Here is a 21,770-nt window from a genome sequence, read left to right as displayed (position 1 = left end):
GCGTCATCAGGAAGACGTCAAATCCAAATTCTTTCTCGCTTTCCTGTACAAATTAAATTGGTCATGCTTTTAGTGAGAAAATCAAAATATGTAACAAAATTCCATTTCACAGTGTTGAAAGTGATAACAGCTCTTTGGCTGTATAAATGTATTCCCTGAGCTCTATCTGTCCCAGACTCTTGCCCTCTGCCAGTGTGAAAGAGGAAGAAACTACTCACCAGTGGATTTAAGAGTCTGGTGATGCATAAAGTTTTGTTGGAAATGGTGAGTAAGGTCTGAGCAACAGAGTGAAGCTTACAAACTCACCCTACAAACCCCGGGGCTTTTGTAGGGTATTCCCTTTTTGGGGTCACAATCTCTGAAGACTACAGGCAGAAAAGAATTGTTTGAGACATGACTAAGGCAGCAACAAAGCTGTTGGCAGTCAACGCTGTGAAAGAATGGTGTGATCCACACAGAAATTGGCCTGTCATCAATCGGTCTAAAAATAAGAAGTCCTTAGGCCGAAGGGCTGCCTCAAAGAACATCTATCCTCTTTGTTTAGATGAAGAGAGTTATCTCCCTTCAGCATTGGGGTGCTCCAACCTGGGCCTGTATTTTTGTACTGGGAATGTTTGAATCAACAGGGGATTCCCAAATCGCAGCTGTTTTCTCTTTCTGGAAAGATGTGTGAAATGTGTGGGTCTACTCGATTGTGGTTGTTGTGCTTTCTTTCTTTCTGGCTCTCTCCCTTTGCTCTTCTTTTTCAGGCATGATGTTTGCTGGAAGTAGGGTTTGTAGAGGAGGGGTTGGAAGGGGTTTATAGCCTGAGTATTGAGTTAGCAGCAGTGTGCTTGCCGCCCACTCCCTCTCCAGCCTTCCTCTCAGGCTTCCTGTGGGATTGAAGAGGAGTATAGTTTTAACAGAGAAGGAGAAAGGCAGGCAGAACGAGGGGTACTGGGTGTGTGCATTTGGGGTGGGGGGGGTGGGGGGATGTGCTGTCTTGACTAAAATGACTTGAATGGGGAGAATGTCTGGACGCTGAAGAGGAAGTGGGTTGAATTCTGGAAAATTTTAGGGGAGCGGTGGTTGCAATGCTGTAATTTAATTATGGCCGGAGTTTTGTGAGTTTGGCGTAAAAGGACGGGGTTGTATGGTGCCTTACTGAAGCACTAATGGACTTTTCAACAGGGCATTAGGGAGAGCTGTGTAATTATTACTTGATTACGTGGGCTCTTCTCTCGGCCCCATTACGTGTGTGTATTACAGCTTGAGAGCAAAAGAAGTGCAGCTGTGTTTAAATGAGTCCTGCAAATCAACTGGGTATCCAATGACGTTGTATCTTATACTATGTGTCATATATTTATCAATTTTTTCAGGGGAAGTGCTATTGAGTTAATACATCATTGACTATGGGAATTAATGTAATGATTTATTCATGGAAGTAGCTGAAAGCATGGATTGCATGACTGTAACAGCGGAAGTTAGTACTTTTGATTTAAAAAAAAAACTTAATTTATTTCTGAATCAAAGTTTGTAAATCAAAACTAGTAGAAAAATCCTTCCTCCAACTGTTTTGGTTTTATTTGCCCAATTTCTATTTGTCTCTGACATATTTGGGCACACAACAGCGCATTGCCCAAATAAATACTTCTTTGTACAATTGTTTGATCACCTTGATGGCTAAATATGAGTGAATCCACGTTGAAATATGGTTAGCCGGGAACATTGAAGCCATGTTGAAGCCATGTTGAAGCCTGGTCCGCGACAAACAGAATACGTTGATTCAACATTGATTACTGTACACTTTGGCATTAGAATTTGATTATTGATTTATGGCTGATCCACCATCAATCGTTGACCTTAACCAAAAATCATCCTTTTTGACCATAATTCAACATTGATTTAAAATGTTTTGCTATCTAGCAAATCAATAACAGAGCTTTTTATTTATTAATTTATTATAAACTGAATTTTCTTTTACCTCTAAGTGGACATTAGCATTTTTTATGCAATTTTTGCAATGATTTTCTTTATAGAAAGTGGTCTTTGTGGTCTTTGTGACCTCATGAACTATGTCAGACAGCAACAAAAAATTTTATGATTACAAAACCTTTCTTTAATGGTAAACTAAACTGTGTTAATCATAAACAAATGTATAACTCTCCAAAACCATGCTGGGTTAAACATAATTATCTGTTAGTCCTCCAGGCCACGTGAAACATATTTCAATGTTCTATTTTGTAAATGGTCTCTGTCCATGAAACCCAAGGCTTTTGTACAGCTTGGCTCTCCACAGTTGTAGAGAGGAGTCATTTGTTTTTCGTTTCACTTGAACCAATATGTTAACCAAGTTAGACTTTCCTTCATTCTTGAAGACGAAAATCAGCTCTTTTCTCTTAATTCATTTAGTGCACACAAATCATCCAAAAAACTAAATGCTGCATTAATATAGGTCCCGAGAGATGTGATCAGAACTGGCCAACTTTTAGCGCACGTGCTCACAACTTACACTAAAAAAAGTACCCTAGCAATCAGTGATATTGAGTGATTGGCTCGGACCTTCTTGCTTTAGGGAAATAAACTTCAGATCATTTTTGCTCACGAATACCAAATACGTTGTTTATTTTATTTGTCAAAGGCAGCAGCTTGAAATAACTAGACATAACTCGAAAGGGGAAAAATAGTGAGATGACAGAGCCATCTCTTTTTTTCCAAGCAATACATGATAAGACCTGCCACAAACAAGGAAGAAATTGAATTACAAATAGTTTTATTGCTTCCATTCACATGCAAAATCAAATGAGTCATCAGCCGTGTTTCCATTACACTTTTGCGCAAAAGAAGATTTAATTTCTGAAAGTTCAACAAAGGTAGCGCTGCAGGGGGGTTGGTGTTTCCATTGATCACTGTCTTTTGAATAAGTGTAACTCAGCCGCGCATCTTATCCTGCAAGACTTTTCTTTAAAACAATGAAAACGAAAATCACACCCTTGAAGAAAATGGATTAAAACATCTTTAGTCTTTGATAAATTATTGCAAGACGTGGAAATTCACAAAAAGCATTTCCATTACTTTACTTACGCAAATTACTTTTGCGAATAAGTTGATTATCAAATCGCCTGATATATCACCTCCTTGAAGGTTTATTCGCTTTTCGGGTGTTTTTTGAATAAGTGCTGTTTCCATTACAGGATTTCCTTTTCTTGATATTTGGCTTTGCTCAAATCTAGGGGTAATGGAATTGGCTTGCCAATGGATTTAGTTTAGTCGGTGCTAGGGCTGTTCGATTTTGCCCAAAAATAAAATCTCGATTTTTTTCTCTCAAAATCCGATTTTCGATTACGATTACGATTACGATTATTTGGTGAATTGACAAAAGGCAAAGAAATGATTTCAAATATGCTGTTTTTTTATTGAACATTTGCCCCATTGGGCTTTAAGTGCAAACTTTGCTCTTATTAAACCAAAAATGAATGAATAAAGTGCAAAACTCTAAAATAAGTTGAAAAAAAGTTTTAAAAAATATAATAAAATATAAAGTTTTCTCTCTGAAAAAAAAAATCAGCAAATCAGCACTTGCAAATATACAGTAAGTTATACTTCCAATTAAATAAAACAAGACATTTTCTAATTAAACTAAACTGGGTCTTTGCATGCTAAATAATAATGCAACCCATGAAGGAGGTAGAGGTGTGTAATGTCAGTCATTACATTTGCTATTCACATTTGCAAGTTTTTTGCAAGGAACACGAGCCGGTCTACCCGGTGGCATGTTCCAACGCCCCCTCCTACACTAAAGAGCCTCTCCCATGGGGCACTTGTCGCAGGTATTGAGAGGTATTTCCATCAATCATTAATATGGTATCAATCATTAATATGTGTGCAGACAAGGTTAAAATAAAATAAAAAAAAAAAAAAAAAAATGTTTTTTTTTTTTTTTTGAAAAATCGATTTTACGATTTTCACATTTTAACATCTTAACATCGTTCTAATTACATAATCGCGATTACGATTTAAAATCGATTAATCGAACAGCCCTAGTCGGTGCTGAATTGCTGAATCCTTCCCAGGATGTTTTCGAACATTTTCATACCACCTTCAAATGCATCCTGAGTGATTTGATCTGACTCCATCATGGATTGTGTTCACACTTTGCATTTGCGCTGTCCACCTGTGAACGGCTCTTTCAGGATGCATGTTATTGCAAGGTCTGAATGGACCTTAGTTTGTGGAATTATTCAGTATGCAGGCAGGTTTTACTGTTTGTCTCAATGTGCACATGTTGCTTGTCTCATTTTGCCTGTTGTTACAAAAAACTCAATGCAGACAGATGTTGCAGTCACAATCATACTGACCTCCAGTCTTTCTTGTCATGAATCATTTCTTTGGGTGCTAAAATGCAAAGATTTGGTTGGAAACCAGACGATTTCTCTCAGCCAGCCTGAGACTGCCTGAGATATTAGAGATGATGATCACAGTATGGAGAGGGAGAGTATACATACTTTTTTCCTGTGTTTGTGCAGAACCTAAATTCATGGTTTCCTCACTCTGAGCTGGATAGTAAACATTATGATAGTCTCAACTACAGGTATCTGGAGTGTCTCGCTGATTGGTAGAAAGCAGTCATCACATGCAGAGAGTAAACATCAGCCTTTTTGGTCTTTATTTGGTCACTTTGCTCAGCCTTTAATAGTCTAAACTTCACTGACTGCGCTCAAACTCGGGCAAGACCAGCAAGTGTAACCACTGGGGTTTTAAATGTTTATAAGACATGTAACATATTCACTAGGATACTCCATTCCCATGATTAGTCCCCAGGGTTGGTCTCAGGGAAAAGGTCGTTCACATTCATACGTCAGTTGTGAGGCTTTTGCACCCTTTTTCCACAGTTTGACCCCACAGCCAGCCACGATTCCCACATCTATTGCTGAGTTTGTGCAACCACAAACCAACCACTCCTCACACACTCATTTGTTCCCCCTTTTTCTTACTCTCACTCCCTTTCCATCAGATATAATTCACAAAAAGAACACTGAGTTTGATTTAAAACATCCTTATGTCCTCCTCCCCTGAAGACCACAATCACCTACCATCTGCTTCAGTGTTGTCGGTAGTCATCTGAACTGACCTCATGCAAAGATCCACTTCCTGAGATGTCAGCGGGGCTTGTGTAGTTTTACTCACAGGAGATAGGGCCTGTGGGTGGGTGGGGGGTAATCCTCCAGTCTTTACTGGGCCCTCTTTCTTTTTGGAGGCCCCAAGATGTTTTCTCTAAGGGATTGGTGCGTCTCCCACGCAAAGGAAGATTGCATTTCCCCTGAACAGAGAGCAGGATATCAGGAATTTTAAAGTCCTGAGTACAAAGCATGTTTATACAGTACGTAGCGCAACATGGCACCGTACTACTGACATACTAGTGACTAATATTACTGCTGATTTTGTCTTTAGATGATCTTTGAACCCTCATGTCACCCTGAATATGAACCAGTCAGAAAATGTGAGCAGGAAGTATGAGCTGCTGAATACACTGAAAGAATCAAAGAGGTTTTTGTTTTTTGTTTTTTTTCCCCTTTATTCATGGATAATAGGCTTCAGGAGATTTATGGTTCCCTGAGGTCTGAAGGTTTGGGAACTGGAGGCAAAAAGGCCCCCGACTTTAAAATGAGGCCAGCTAAAATAGACTGTGTGTGTGTGTGTTTTTTTTTTTCTCTTAGCAATCACTGGCATGGATAATTTACAACCAATACTCGTGTTAATCTTGGCAATCGACTTGTTATCAGCAGAGGGCCACTGCAGATTGTGTTACATAAGATTCTTCACCATAATGTTGTTGACTTGGAAAGAAAAATAAACAAGTCCTGTCAGTTCCCATTGTTACTTCCCTTCAGTCGTTTATACTTTTTCAGATAATGTAATCACCAGACTCTGGACATGGCATAATTGAATTGCAAGTAGTCAATGAGGGGAAGAGAATGCAGCAGAAATGGCTCTGCTGCTAGAAGAAAGGTATAAAACAAGTTGATTTAGATTCATAGTAGATGTCCAAAGGATCAACTGTCCAGAGAAAACGATATAATGTCCTGTTTTCTCACATGGCAGAGGAGAAAAATAAATAGTAAAGTTGTGTTTAGAGATAAAAATAAGACATCAAAATGTTAATTTATAACCGACTTTGACTTAATTCCTATAGCTGACATTGGTGCATTGTACACTTGATCTTGCCATGTTTAGCTAATGTCTCTGAAATGTTTACTATAAATTGCCTGCTGCGACTGGTTTTTGTACCCTGCTGAAATGAAACCCTTTTCCCCTCTAAAAGAGTTTTTTCATACACAAAGTTAAAAGAAAAAGTTCACAGTTTAATGCCAACACTTCATCAAGGGTGAGACGTATGTTAATTCTGTTTAAATGTGTACAATAGACCTTCGATACAGGCTGTTTTTGGAAATCCTGTCAACCCTCATTTTTTGTCTATGGCAGGAGTCTGCAACCCTCGTCCTAAAGAGCTGCAGTCCTGCATGTTAGATGTCTCTTTGCATCAACACACCTAATTCTACAGTCCTTTGTATGAGGGTGTGTTGATGCATGGAAACATCGAAACTCTACGACCAGGGTTGCCTACCCCTTGGCTAAGGTCTACTGTATGTACAAGAGAGTTGTCAACCTTCTTATACAATCCTTTATATCAGAAAATGTGATATAATTAAGAAGATAAATGGAATCTTTATGCTTAGATTTTCCTCAGAGATATTGAAAGACAGCTGAACTTTCAACACAAATGTCACAAATTGTGTCTTAAGATATAATTTGTGCTGTTTTATGTCAATGGAAAGATATTGCAGGATTTCTTCTAACATTCCTCTTATTTCCCATCTTTTTCTTGGTAGCCAAAGGTACATTTCTGGAAATGTACCTGAAATTGTTGCTGCTGAAATTGTCACTGTAACTTTACTTAATTCATATTTCAGATCTCTGATTTATTGGCTAGCTAGCACTGGTATGAAACCACTTTATATTTGTTAGTTAAACGTAGATATGATAGGTTAAATATGCGTAACCTTGTAATATCCCAAAAACTAGCTTGACTGGATGTAGCTCCTGAGCTCAGGTAGTGTGGCACCTCTGGTCCTGATGTTATGTGTAGGTTCATACAAGTGTATCTTAGAAATTATGCTAGAAATAAAATCTGCATTTCCCTTTTATTCTTGTTCCTGTTAATTCCCATGGTTTTAAAAGTTTCTAACTTTGAAATTTCCCATTATTATGCAACCATGGTCAGAAGTAAAGCCTATTAAACCGAACACCTGCATAGTTATATGAGTAGCTCTCACCATGGTCGTGATGCTTTTACATCAAGCAAAAGCTGGCTACACATGGACATGGGCCCTGCTCAAGCCTGGTATTGGCACGCACTTTTGGCAGGTTACACGTGGAAGTGAAGCTCTAAATGCTTTTATCTTGAACTTTCAACAATAGCAAATTGTTTCATGTAATGTTTTTCTTTCTTTAGCCGTGCAGATCCCATAGCCTCAAGAAACAAATATCCACCCGCACACCCGTAACTTCCAGCACTAGTCCCCAAGTAAACATCAAAAGAGAGATAGGCAACCGCAGATTGCAACAAGCTTAGATGACTAATGATTGGGTTTAGAGTCTTTTGTCGAGCTCTGACTGGGTGCTGATCACCACGGCTCAATCCAGGGAATGTTTTGTGCTGCACGCTTACGCACATGCTGCTGCACACACCCAGACACAAACATAACTGTATTACTGAGATATAGCTGATCTGCCACTCCTTACTGCTAGAGTTTCCTCCTGGACATTTGTGACGACAGAGTACAGCTGGAGTGAGTGAAGCAATCAGTAATTAGTATTTGTCACTGTATCACCTAACGTCAATGAAAACTCCACCCTTGCCCCCTAAAGACTAAAGACAGCAAGTTGCATTTTATGCTTCAGTCAGGTTATATGGAAGAACAGGGCTCTCTTAGCGTTGAGTAAACATTGTTTCACTTACTACCTGTTCTTCATCTTCACTTGCTTGAAGGTGATTCATACGTAGTGTAAACTTCTACGAAGCTTCCTGCTCAGATTTGACAAGCAATTTTATTTTTAGGTAGTTACTGTTATTTAAGAAAAATTACATGAAAACGTGAATCTGTCTTTTAGGTTTAACTGAAACCATTTTTTATATGCTGCACCCTGATGAGGAAGTCAGTTAATGGATGTGGTAAATCAGGCCATTCACCACCTGCAGCAGTTATGAAATCAACTGGACAGGCTGGGTGTTTACTGTGGCTATATGCCTGCTTGTCTAGGCAATAACCCCAACCCCCCCTCCCTTGCTTTCTTACTTGTTTGTTACTCAGAGTTTCAGCTTCGGTAAGCGGAAGTTTGTTGCACCTTCCTTCACCTCTTTCATTTGGCATTTAGCGCTTTAAACTGTTAACAGGTCAAAACACGCAGCCCGGACCCAGTTTGTATACAAGCTTGGAGTTATACATGTATTGAATGTGGCTTAACAGCAAACACATTACCCATAATCATAATCCACAATAACAAATTATTATGTGGGAGGTTTAAATCATTAATATTTGCATTTGCAAAATCTTAACAACCTCTTTGTTTATTACAGTTTGGTTTCACAGTCAGGGTAATAATTACGGGGCTAATTACATGTCTCATGGCTCCTGTAATTAAAGCAGTCGGTTTGCTTTTGCTCATCTGCCTCTGTTGCCAGGGCATTAGGCTACTCAACTCCAAGGTTCATGTCAGGAAAATCCCTCAGGGATGAACTAATGAGGAGGAAGAACAGGGAGGGTGGTAGACAGCTGTTTGTGCCTAATTCTTACTGATTAGGTTGCTCTCGACTCTGTGTGTGTGTGTGTGTGTATCTGTGTGTGTTTGTGTGAGAGAGAAGAGTGTAAAGCCAAGAGCACAAGTGAAATGCACAGTGGAAGTGGAAGAATCCAGTATTGGCTTCTCATATGACTGTAACAGTACTGAAAGATGATGCATCATCTTCTTGTTCAGTTTCCCAATGCTGTTTTGCCTCTGGACAGTTACTGCATCTTTTTTTCTGAATGTGTTGTGAGGTGTGTCCCAGAATTGGTATTGCATACTTCAGCTTCCTTTGCTCTCAGGAGCGGGCATGTTGAGGAATGTCGGCCGAGACATTTCAACTGCATTGTCATTTCTAATTAACAAAAGGGCACAATCTTTTGTCTTCTTGACACTTTTTCCCAAACTTTTTTTTTTCAAACTTACAAAACCCAAAATAATTTACCTGTGAAAAAATATTTGCTTACATATTGTTTTCATAGATGTGTAGTTGTATGTAAGATGAATGCCGAAGTGTCTAACCCAGCTGCAAGTCAGAACCTGTCTGACCAGCTCAGGATGAATGAAAATGCACGGCAGAAGAGGAACCCATTTTTAAACACAAATTCTTTCTTTAGAGACTACATTCAGTACAAGCCGCCCGTGTCTTCTTGCTTATCATTATCTCTACCTTCTTTATCCTGTTATTGGTTGAACACCAAATCGTCCACCATTTTTCGGCATCTACATAGTTCCGCATTTTTTTAGCTATTTCTACCATTCAGATATCAAAACGTTCAGCTTGCTCAAGTTGTTCCAGCCATGACTTTTTGTACTCCAAATCCTTGAACATTTTAAAATATTTAATCATTTGCAATGTCTTCTTCTCTTCAGCTTATCTTCCTCTCTTGAGGTCTATAGCTCCTCCCTTCATCCCATTTCCTTAATTTACAATTTTTTTTTCTAATTTCTGAGCTACATTTTACTATTTTCTTCACATTGTCACCTGATTAGCAATTTCTTTAATTTTCATTAGTTCAGCTGTTTTTCAGCGATGTTTAGCTCTCATCCAGCACCACAGCATTCAACCCTGCATTTTCAAAGGAAATGCAGCCTTTTCTAGTTGTATTTGTAATACTACAAAGACTGCATCATCAGTTCTCCATGTACTGATCTTGTTTACCTAACTGAATATTCAAAAGTATATCGACCAGCATTTGTGTTTTTTAAGCCCTGAGTTGTCATAAGGACATGTGAAGAATTTGTCCTAACATCTGATTTCCTGGGCCTGCTGTTAATTATGAAATCCATCTGAATTTCGTGTAAAACAAGAACCCACAATTCTCAGGGAATCTGTGACACGCTATACTGTATCTCCAGAGATTTTGGTTGCAGAAGTTTGAAAAAAAAAAAAAAAAAATGCATGTCCTTGGAAAGGATCAGGCCTATGTCAGTATAAATACAGCCAGCTCACTTTGACCCATTTCTTCGTCACAGACATTTTATTTATTTTGTAGATACAACCCAGATCTGCTATTTTCACATGAAAGCTGGCCAAGTTCTAACTGCTGGTCAAATTGACCAATAAACACAAACACAGAGTTAAAAAAACTTGGGCAGTGTGTCGCGTAAGCAGTTGATTTTTGTAAATAATTGTGCTGTAGGCCTTGGATTAAGTCTTTTGTGGCTGATCATTTAACAATTGTATTGAATAATGTATAATAATAAAATAATAATAAATAATAATGTATAATAATAAAAGTGTCCAATAATGGTTTTGTCTTTACTGTAGTATGCCAAGGTGTCACCAACCGTTTCAATCTTCTGGGTTCTAAAAAAGACCACTACCAGAACATGGTGAAGACTTACAGCAACTGCACTGTGGTTCTGGAGAACCTGGAGGTCACCTACATGGAGGAGCACCATGACCTGTCCTTCCTCAGGGTAAAAAGAAAAATGATTTTTATTCTTCTCACTCTCTCTTGTTTCTAAGTTTTTCTGCATTTATATTCTTTATTGCTTTAATGTCTTGGATGCAGTTTGTTAAAACCAGTGAAGATTAGATACACATGATCATTTGGTGTGTTTATAATGCTTTTGTTGCAGCTTATAGTTCAGCTGTAACAAACGATATTGTGAGCTCAGGGTAGATGTGATGAAGGACCACAGAGACACAGAGACACCAGCCTTCAGGCTTGCTCACAGAAACAGAATAAGATGCAGCAGTTGCAAGGGTTCGTTCCTGCTAACAAACTTTTTTTTTCACATTTTCTCTCTAAATAGTAACGTCAATCCCAATGTCACAAGTAAAATGAGAGACGGTTGGGTTTTTTCCGACGTGTAAATTAATCTTTTTATTCATGCATTTTGACTCTGAGATGCATACTGTACATGCCAGCCCACTTAACCACGCAGGCCTTTAGAAAATAACTTTGCAAGGTTAGAAGGTCATTCACTTGCTTTTGAATATTTTTGCAAAAATGCAAAATAAGAAACCCACAAGGCGAGTGTGAAATGTGCGTAACAAGTATTATAAAATGCCAACGAGGGCCAATAAACCAATAAGGCAGTCAGTTTCTTGATTTGTTCGTGAGCAACTTTCTCCAAGTGCCAACAACAGCCTGTTCAGAGAGGATTATTGTGTTTTTTGTTTTAACCCTTAAATATAACAGGAGTCCTCAAGTTCTCAATAGAAGTTGAAATCGATGAAGACCAGGTGACCCTTGAGACATCTTTGACGTATTTTGCTGGGGAGCTAAATAGTGCAATGCTTGGCTGTATGTGATGCAACATTGTCTTGCATGAAGTTTATGGCCTTACTGATATAAAGATTAAGCCTTGTTCCTGTACTACTTCCAGAAACCGGAAGCAAGCTGGGGAGTTATTTTTTTGTTAATTTCCAGTCCAAAGTACTTCATCCTAAAAAAGCAACCCTATCCCACCTTGCTGGTACTTTACTGGGACTGGTGTCATGTGTCCATTTGTAATTTAGCAGGGCTCCAAGAGTTACTCTGAATCAATTTTCAGTGGAACATTTAAAAAACATGTATATCTTTAGGTATGTCTTTGGCTGGTTTTTATTTTTGAACTTGTAAACCTTATTCAGTGGTGGTCATGTTAAGCCTTCTTTCCCTTGGCCGTGTGTATGAATACTTGATGTATTGTACATCTGGACGCTGCAGCTAGGTTGCAGAGCGCAAATGTGGTGTCACTGGAGAATACTTGGTTCCTGGTAGCTTCACGTTAAATTTTTTACTCAAGGCTTTTATTTGTATTTGCAATTTGCATTTTTCCTCTTTAAGCATTTTTCAAAAGAGTTGATTATTCATGATGCCTGTCTTATGGTTACTTCTCGGACTGTTTCAAGAGTCTTGCGTCTGTCTGAAGGGCCCATCGTTGTGACTTTTGAATCTCTTTCTTTGACCCAGGCCTGTTTTTACTCGTCTAACATCAACTACCTTGCCTTAACTTTACTTTAGCAATCCTTTTATACACTGCTGCATTTATAATAATTAACCTGCTGAATGTATTAGTGATGAAAGTAAAGGTTTCCTTTTCTTTTTTCTCCCCAGTCTATTGAGGAAGTGGGTGGTTACGTCCTGATCGCCCTCAACACAGCCTCCAGGATTCCTTTGGAGAACCTGCGCATCATTCGAGGTCATTCCCTCGATGAGGGCAAGTTTGCCCTTTCTGTGCTTGTCAATTACAATAAAACTACAGGCCACGGCACCACCGAGGTTCTTCTGACCAGCCTGACAGGTAGGTGTAGCCCTAAACAATCTCCGCTTACATGGGAAAATATCACCTGAAGTTTTCATACAGGAGACATCATACTTTTCTCATCTTCAGAGTAAACAACTAAAATAAATACAAATCTGTGACTTTGTTAGGCTTGATGCCATGAATACTGTATATGTCATGGATGAGCTGCTCAGATTGACAAGGAACTGTTGAAAAAAAGTTCTTAGACCATGTCAACAAACTTAAAAAAAAACAAAACAAAAAAGCATAGAGGAATGAGCTGACAGAGAATCCCTGGGTTTATCAAGTTTACTTTCTAACAACCATTACATTACTTTAGCGCTCCTACTGTATATGCAGAAATAATGAGCTTCAACTTGAATTACCAAGTGTAGTTTATGTTAATAATAACTACTGATGTCAAAAGAGGGACACTTTGACAAAGAAAAAGGTGGAAGTGATGGTTGGAATGGAGTTAAAACTGGCTGCTATAAAGAAGGATTTTTTTGTAAAGTATATTTATTCATTTTCAAAGGGTCAGACCGTCAAGAATTAAACAGTATTACAGAAATATGCACCCTCTTTTAAACACCACCCAAAACATGGAACACACTCTCCACACAGACAAATCAAAGTAGAAAAGTAACAAAAAATAACCGTAGAATAAAAAAGGAAAAAATAAGTAAACAAAATTTAACTAAATAAATAAATAAATAAATAAAAATAAAATAAATAAATAAAATAAAAACATAAAATAAAAACATAAAAAAATAAATAAATAAATAAATAAATTTAAAAAAAAAACGGGGGGTAAAACTTAAAGAGTTAAAAGGCGCACCTACCAAAATTAGTGAACATAAATAAGATAGGTAACAAGTAAATAAGTAGTAACAAAGACAAAAGGGGTAGTCACATGATATGATATCAGGGTAACAGCTTGTTGCATATCAGAACCTGGACATGTACCTTTCAATGTCAGGCCATGCCAGACCATAAAGCCCGCTCCGAAGAGCTTGAGCACCGTTGTCTCCAATATATTCAAGAAAAGGGTCCCAGATGCGAAAAAACAGAAACGGTTTGTCCTTGAGCCAGAAGCTAATAGCTTCCAAAGGGATGAGTTCTATAACTGACCGAATCCATTGCGAGACTGTAGGAACAGAGTCTGAAATCCACTTGAGGAGAACACATCTCCTTGCACTGAACAGCAGCACCTTGAGCAGCTTCATCGAAGAGGGACAGAGGTTCAAAGGCACAGATTGTACTCCCAAAATACAGAATATAGGTTCTAAGGCAAGTGTTTTTTTAAATATAATGTTGATTTCTTTAACTACTTTGGTCCAAAAGTCATTAATAAAAGGACAATCAAAAATACAATGGAAATACAGACCATCAGCAATTTTACATTTGTTACAGTACTTGGAAAGCAATGGATTGAATTTATTACGTTTCATGGGTGTGATTTGAAGCCTATGTATGACCCTAAATTGCAGTTCCCTGGCTTTGTTAGTAAACAGGCAACCTGCGGAGCTTAACCAAACATCGTCCCACACCTCATCCGTGATAGCCACCCCCAAATCAGTTTCCCAAAGAGACCTGGCCCGAGCTGTGTTGAAAAAACATGGTTGAAAAGATGAGCTGTATCTCTGACAAGATCATATCATAAACTTTTCTCTTCAAAGACTGCAAATAATCATACAATTAAACTTGCAGTTTGTAATTTCATTAAATGTATACCTCTTCACATTCTTTTGCAGAGATTCTTAAAGGAGGTGTAAAGTTTGGGAACAACGAGCTATGCAATGTGGAAACGATACAGTGGTATGACATCGTCAATGTTGACACCAAACCCACCATGGAGCTCCCAGCTGCGAGCAACAACCCACTCTGTAAGTGTTAGCGGTCACAACAGAGTAGGAAGTACTAAAAAGAAAAACATAGTCTGTCGGTTAGTTTGTGTATTTTAATTCTAGGAAGTAAATCTTTTTTGCTTCTTTTTTTAACCTTTTATAGGTAAAAAATGCCACTCCAGCTGCTTCAATGGTTCATGTTGGGCACCTGGTCCACAAAACTGTCAGACCTGTAAGATGTCATTTCTGTCATTTTATTCATTCTATTTTTAATAATTTATCCCAAAACAATTTAGAGCAATAGAAATGTATTCCTCGTTACTGAATTAGTGCTCCTTTCGTCTCCAGTAACCAAGCTGAACTGTGCACAGCAGTGCTCCAAGAGGTGCAAAGGACCTTCACCGAGTGACTGTTGCAATGAGCATTGTGCAGCTGGATGCACGGGACCGAGACCCACCGACTGTCTGGTGAGATAAAGACACCCTCATATGCAGCACAAGATTAATGAGAGCACTGAACGCACCATAAACAAAGGCCTCACTCAGCAACATTTGTTTTTATGATCAGAGGTATTGTTTTTGGTTTTAATACCAGTGAGACACGTAACTGCTGATTAAATCTTTTATTCGACAGGGCCTTGAGTAAAAGCGTCTGCTCTCCCCCTCCATGCAGCTTTGAGAATTAAGCCAAGGCTGTGACATAGGAATGCAGTGTTATCATTAGTGAGGGGCTCTGTTTGGGCCCCGGCGCTCTAGATGACTGTTGTTTGTGCTGCAGGCCTGTCGGGACTTTCAGGATGATGGGGTGTGTAAGGACTCCTGCCCGGGACTCATGCGCTACGATCCCAACCTGCACCAGCTGGTTCCTAACCCTCATGGAAAGTACAACTTTGGGGCCACCTGTGTCAAAAGCTGCCCACGTAAGAACGGCAATAAATATATGTTGGATTCATGTAAAATATATATTAAAACTCAACCTGTGTCTATGTGGATAAATAATAGGAGTTGGATTGCAAATATGAAGTATATCATGCAGGATTAGTAGCCATTTTCAGATGGTGCTTCACTGAGCACATGTCCAGGTTGTCCTTCAGGGCTGTTGGATGTTTAGTGGTTACTATTTGTTCAAGTTTAATTATAAACTGTATAAACAAGGAAAGCAAATGATTGAATTTCAGTGTGTGTTAATGCAACAACTCATCTTTAGAAGTTTAACTTACCAAGTCTGTTCCGCATTACTTATCTTTAATGATTACATAATATACAGACACACACACACACATATATATATATATATATATATATATATATATATATATATATATATATATATATATATATAGTATGTGTGGTATAACTAACACAAGGTATTACTGCTTAAAGATGGTTCTTTGTGCTATTCAGGCTTTGCATGCTTCATAATATATGAAATGTACAATTTTCCAATCCTTTCAGATAATTATGTTGTAACCGACCATGGAGCCTGTGTACGGACGTGCAGTGGTAACACATACGAAGTTGACGAAGGAGGGATCAGAAAGTGCGCCAAGTGCGATGGATTGTGTCCAAAAGGTTGGAGTTTAAAGTTACTGTGCAACCACAAAGTTGTATTTCTGACCACTTGTAGAATATCCTGTGCAGCGGCTGAGCTTGAAAAATATTTATTCGAAGACCATATGATTTCATGAAGTGCTTTCATGTTTTGGCTAGTCTTTTTCTTTTCCTTTTATTAATACATCAATTTCATGCTCTCAACCTATTCCCAAAAATAGATAAATAAATAAAACTTGTGATGGGGGCAGTTCTGTGGAAGTGATGAAAGTAAAGTAAAAACAACAGGGAAAAAAGACTTTTTTAAAACAGGTGACTCCAGTAGGTCATTGTGATCATGATTTTATACAAAGGGAGTAACCATGAATGACTTTAACAAGCGAATGTTGACAAAAAAATGGCAGAGGAACTCAAAATAAACAGATCCTTGAAAGACTTATTCAAAGTTTCAAAAACGGTGCTCCTCAAATACTTTTTTTTTTTTCAATTTTTTTTCATATGACTTTTGACGTTGTATTATCAAGTTCAACGAATCTAATATGGCACCACATGAAGAACCATCATTCATCAATGGCTGACAAACACATGAACTACTGATTATTCTGGGAAACCTTTCGCAGTCACTACAATATGAAGCTGGTTTTAGTAAATTAAGATAGATGGATAGATTCTTATTTTATATCTTTTTTTTTTTTTTTTTTAATAAATGGATTCAACAAAGTCCAAAAGCCAAGTTGTTATCTGTAACAAGTCAAAAGTTTGTAATAGTTTTTTTTGGGGGAGGGGTTATCAGTCACCTTTAGAAAAGGTCATTTACAAGTCTGTGATGGCAGCATTAAAGCAAAAAAGTACAATGAGAAGCAACATATGCTACATTGAAGGCCACACTTTCTCCAGAGATGTTAATACAGTTTTCAACTAGACTATCCAGAACCATTTATGCAGCACATTACATTACAAGCTTACAGGTACTTGACTGGCCCAGCGGCTGAGCAGAACAGAGATATTTCTATGTGGAAAATTTTAAAACAAAAAAATGGGAAAACGCCCTCAAACTCAAGACGAAATAAAATCCCAAACAAGAGGTTCAAGGCCACAGTGTTTTAAGAGTCTTGAGAAGGCCATTATACTAATATTAAAAGCTTTACTGTTTTCTGGAATGTTGGAATATCTGGAATATTTTGGCTTGAAACATTTTCTCCTTTTCATACAAACATGAATGACACATGTATAAAATGCTACTTCCAACATTTTATTTTCTTCATTGTTTACAGTGTGTAATGGACTTGGAACTGGAGAACTGACTCACATCCTGTCGATTAACGCCACCAACATTGACTCATTTAAAAACTGCACCAAAATCAACGGCAACATCGCTATCATACACACATCAATTCACGGGTAAGTCACCGACATCAGCTTGATACCAGCAGAAGGCAGCTGCATTGCCCTGCATGCCTTTAACATGCGTTTTGCGTGTGTTTAGGGATAAGTACACCAAAACACCAAAGATGGATCCCATGCAGCTTAATGTTTTTAAAACTGTTAAAGAAATTACTGGTAAGATCACACACGAAATGAGTAATGCATTACATCCTTTATGACACACTTAACTTTTATTGTGAAAGCACCACAATTACAAACCATTTGTTGCTTCAGGATACTTTTGGATTCAAACGTGGCCAGAGAGCATGAGCTCACTCAGTCCCTTTGAGAATCTGGAAGTCATTCGAGGAAGAACAAAACGGTATGTTCCTCGTAAAGACCTCCTGTAGATTCCCAGCTGCCAGATGACAAGGGAGAAATTTGTTTCTTGAGTGCAACTCAAGACTGTCATTAAATACGTTTTCCTTTTTCCCCTTTTGTTACTCTTTTCTAACTTTTCCTCGAGCAGTGGAAGCCGCAGTGTGGTTATGACTCAGCTTAATATCAACTACCTGGGCCTCCGGTCACTTAAAGAAATCAGCGATGGAGATGTGGTCATCATCAAGAACAGGAACCTCTGCTTCACGGACAAAAACCACTGGAGGGGGCTTTTCAAGTCAAAGAGCCAAACTGCTACTATCGAGGAAATTGCAGATGCTGCATCATGTGGTAAGTTCATCCTCCCAAGTGGACTCCAGTGAAATTACGCAATCGGCAGATTAATTTCAAGATTGGATTTTGATAATAAAGTCCTCCGATTGAAATCATATGTCTGGCTTCAGCTCTGCAGAACAACACGTGCGACAGAAAGTGCACCAGCGACGGCTGCTGGGGCCCGGGCCCGGACATATGCTTCGCCTGCCGTGACTACAGTCGCGAGGGGAGCTGTGTTGACTCCTGCAACATCCTGGAGGGGTAAGAGGAGGAATCTGGGTTGGACTGCTTTTAAAGCTTTGAAATGTGCTTTTCTTTATTTTGCTCAAACAAACAATCTAAACATCAGATCTGTGTGTTCAACGGATCACTGCTTCAAAGTCTATTTTCGTACCAGGAGAATTTTCAGACTTTGTCGACAGATTAATTTGGGGATCACCGAAAGAAAAGGTTTAGATCTAAGGGATTTTGAAGATAAATCTTCTGTAGATTTAAGACAAACATTGTTGGAGAAATGGCACATATTCTCTCATCTGTTTACCTTTGAAATTCTTTGTCAAACATTGAATTTTGACATGCTTACAGTTTAACTTCTGCCCTAAAAAAAAAAAAGAACACTTTTACTTTATAGCCAAGAGTTTGAAATGAAGCTGCCCTGCAAAGAAAGCATATGAACCTTGTTCTTGCTTCTGCAGAGAGCCACGGGAGGTGGTCATGAACAAAACCTGCCTGGAGTGCCACCCCGAATGTCGGCGCATGAACGGGACTGCGACCTGCAGCGCACCTGTACGTGTGTCAGCAACTACTAAGCTCATACTACAAATCAAATGCTTTTTAAACTGCTTTTCCAACATTATTTATGAACGCCTCAACATTTACATAGCATGAAAATCCTTTCCAGAAGTGTCTGTGCTTCGGATTTCTCCATCATCAGCAGCCTTAATAGTCCATAATGCAGCGCAGCCTGGAGACATGTTGTGTTTTGAATGAGGGGTGTGGCTGTGTGATGTTGTGGGCTGTTTCCCTAAAGCTTATAATCCTATCTTTGATTGCGACAAGTTCAGGCCCTTTTTCCTTTTTTAAAAATTGGAAAAAATGGGTCATTACCGTTAAAAACAGAATGACAAGTTGAGATGTATCCTGAATTATGGTATTAAAGTGTTGAGTTACTGCTTTTGTGTGCAGAGAGGGTGTATAGGTGAACAGCAGTGTAAATTAAAAGCATCAGACATGTCTGGAGATGTCAACGTAAAAACATTCGCTCCTTTGTGAGAAAGATTGATGCTGCTTACTTTGGGAAATGATTACTATGAGACAGCGTGTCTTCCATAACGTTAACAACTTCTCTCCATACAATTGTAAACATCTCCTTTACTTCTAGGGTTCTGGAAACTGTACCAAGTGTGCCAGCTTCCAAGACGGACTGTTCTGCGTGTCACGCTGTCCCCAAGGCGTGCCAGGAGAGGACGACACCCTAGTTTGGAAATACGCAGATGAGAAGAGAGTGTGCCAGCTGTGCCACAAAAACTGCACTCAAGGGTAATCAGAGTTGAGATCAGGGGACCGGAAATACATCTCAGTGCTGCAGATGCACGTGTTTGGTAGTATTGTGAGACGGAAGGGTCTATTTTGGCTCACAAATCTGTGAAATACTTGAGATTCTTAAAGTCCGATAAATGAATAAAGCTGTTGGACACAAACCATTTTTTTTTGTTTTGTACTTTTGCTTCTCTTCCCGTATGCAACTTCCAGGCCACTGTTGGTTTCAATTTATTTGAGTATCCAGTTTTGGTGGTTTGTACTCCATTTTGTGCTGAACAGTAATGTCTCAAACAGAGCAGAGCACAGAGCAAATATTCCCAGTGATATACAGACAACACTGAGCCATGGTGGTACATGGATCAGTGACTCGGGAAAAGCTTCTGACATACCTCTCAAACCACAGAGAGAAGTTTTGTTGATGAGCCTCTGCAACCGTCTTGGTCAACTTCTTTTGAAGCCGAATACAATATGTATCCCTATAACTTTTCAGTTGTTCGATGGTTTATAAATACATCACTGGGATACATGGAAATAAACAATTCCCAGCTGAGCCCAGTGACTGATGAATCCATCTACCGTATTTAGTCTTGTATAAAATTACACAGAGCCCGGGTGCTTTCACTGCTCAAATCAAATCAAGTTCTCTGGGAAATGAAGAAGTGTGGCAAAGGTGACTGGCTGCAAAGCATTGTTCAGTTTCACAGGAAATTAGTCGCTCAATGTTTACTTATTGTATTTGCAGAGTGGGAGAACATGAACAGCACACTTATATTAGATTCTTTGGATTAATTTATTTACAGGTGCACGGGACCTGGTCTGGAAGGCTGCCACATTAAACGGTGAGTACAAAAATGGATAAAGCTGAAACCTATTTAAAAAAATGAGATTGAAAGAAAATATTTTTTGTTTATTGAGAAAAATGATCTTATTTGATGTCTGTAAAAGTATTTGAGTTCCTGTGATCAACATTTAAAGTGAAAGTAAAATTAGTTTCAGGCGTGCTCAGTCAATGAAATGTCAAGCAGTTATGCGCTGGTGCTGTTTTTATTTATTTATAAAAGCCTGATATAAAAGACATTTGTAGAATTGTGTCACAGCATGGATAAAGGAGACCTTTGAAGACCTCTGGAAAATAATATTTGATTCTCAACAAGCTGGAAAATGTTATAAAACGATCTCCAAAGAGCTTGGAGTCCACAAACAGGGTAACAACGGTCTTGAATTTCCTCTATGTATACACAGCCTGTTTACAGATAGAAGAAATTCAAGACCGTTGTTACTCTCTCCAGCAGTGGTCAACTGCAAAGATCACGCAGGATCAAGGTGCTGACAGTCAGTGAGTTCATCAGGAAACCCTGTGTGTCCTGATGGCCTCAGTTTGACTGTGAGAAAGACAAGAAATTTGTGAGCAGTAAGAGGGAGAAGGCATTCAGTAAGAGGTTCTCAGCGTCCAAGGTGACTTCTAATTAACTAATGGGCTCTCTCACATCGGTTTTTGTTCACATTCATGAAAAAGAGAGCATTGATTTCACTCTGCAGTCTGATCTCAATAAAAAACCAGAAGGTTCTTGGACGATGACGAAAGTCGGGCTTTTTTGTTTAGTGTTTGGAAAGACTCCGATCACATGCACGCAAAACATTTTTACCAAAGGTTCAAAACTGGACCTGTTATGAGTAGTTGCCACAGTTGAACCAAGATGGTGCTTCACTGGTGCCAACAAGGTTGCTCATGTTTCTGTCACAAACAAACATACTGGCTTAACACTGGTTTATCTTTCCAAATAGACAAACAAAAGTATAACATTTTAATTTGATTTGTGTAATTTGATTGTCTTTTTTCTGCTTTTAGAGCAAGAAAATCCAATTGTGTTTTAGATCATGTTTATGCAGGATTATAAAAAATCAGACCACATTATAAATAAATATTTGCCAATCTCAGTCTCCTCGTGATTATATTATATTTATCTTTTCTTCAGTTTTTTTAATCTTTGTGTTCACCATCTTTCAGCCCCCCAGGTCTTTCCATGGTTGCAGCCGGGGTGGTCGGTGGGCTGCTGGCTGCTCTGATTGCCGCCCTCTCTGTCGTCGTGTTGCTCCGCCGCCGCCACATCAAGAGGAAGAGGACCATGCGCAGGCTGCTCCAAGAGAAAGAGGTGAGCTGAGGCGGCTGAAGTTGCCCCACGTCCGGGAGCACCTGGAGGGACAAACT

General features: G+C 38.8%; 1 protein-coding gene across 1 annotated transcript in view; it reads left to right on the top strand.

Annotated features, from left to right (window-relative positions):
• Positions 1–21,770, top strand: part of egfra (epidermal growth factor receptor a (erythroblastic leukemia viral (v-erb-b) oncogene homolog, avian)) — a 52,839-nt gene that overhangs the window by 17,182 nt on the left and 13,887 nt on the right. The window contains exons 3-18 of the mRNA XM_061731442.1: positions 10,595–10,746; positions 12,375–12,561; positions 14,298–14,429; positions 14,554–14,622; positions 14,739–14,857; positions 15,168–15,309; positions 15,845–15,961; positions 17,215–17,341; positions 17,427–17,500; positions 17,600–17,687; positions 17,835–18,034; positions 18,148–18,280; positions 18,715–18,805; positions 19,401–19,558; positions 20,362–20,400; positions 21,570–21,714. Coding sequence (XP_061587426.1) covers positions 10,595–10,746; positions 12,375–12,561; positions 14,298–14,429; positions 14,554–14,622; positions 14,739–14,857; positions 15,168–15,309; positions 15,845–15,961; positions 17,215–17,341; positions 17,427–17,500; positions 17,600–17,687; positions 17,835–18,034; positions 18,148–18,280; positions 18,715–18,805; positions 19,401–19,558; positions 20,362–20,400; positions 21,570–21,714 — 1,973 coding nt within the window. The remainder of the gene's footprint in view (positions 1–10,594; positions 10,747–12,374; positions 12,562–14,297; positions 14,430–14,553; positions 14,623–14,738; positions 14,858–15,167; positions 15,310–15,844; positions 15,962–17,214; positions 17,342–17,426; positions 17,501–17,599; positions 17,688–17,834; positions 18,035–18,147; positions 18,281–18,714; positions 18,806–19,400; positions 19,559–20,361; positions 20,401–21,569; positions 21,715–21,770) is intronic.

The sequence above is a fragment of the Cololabis saira genome, chromosome 10 (assembly GCF_033807715.1).
Source record: "Cololabis saira isolate AMF1-May2022 chromosome 10, fColSai1.1, whole genome shotgun sequence".
NCBI lineage: Eukaryota > Metazoa > Chordata > Actinopteri > Beloniformes > Belonidae > Cololabis > Cololabis saira.
The sequence above is the reverse complement of the archived record's forward strand: the minus strand, read 5'-3'. Positions and strand labels throughout refer to the sequence as shown.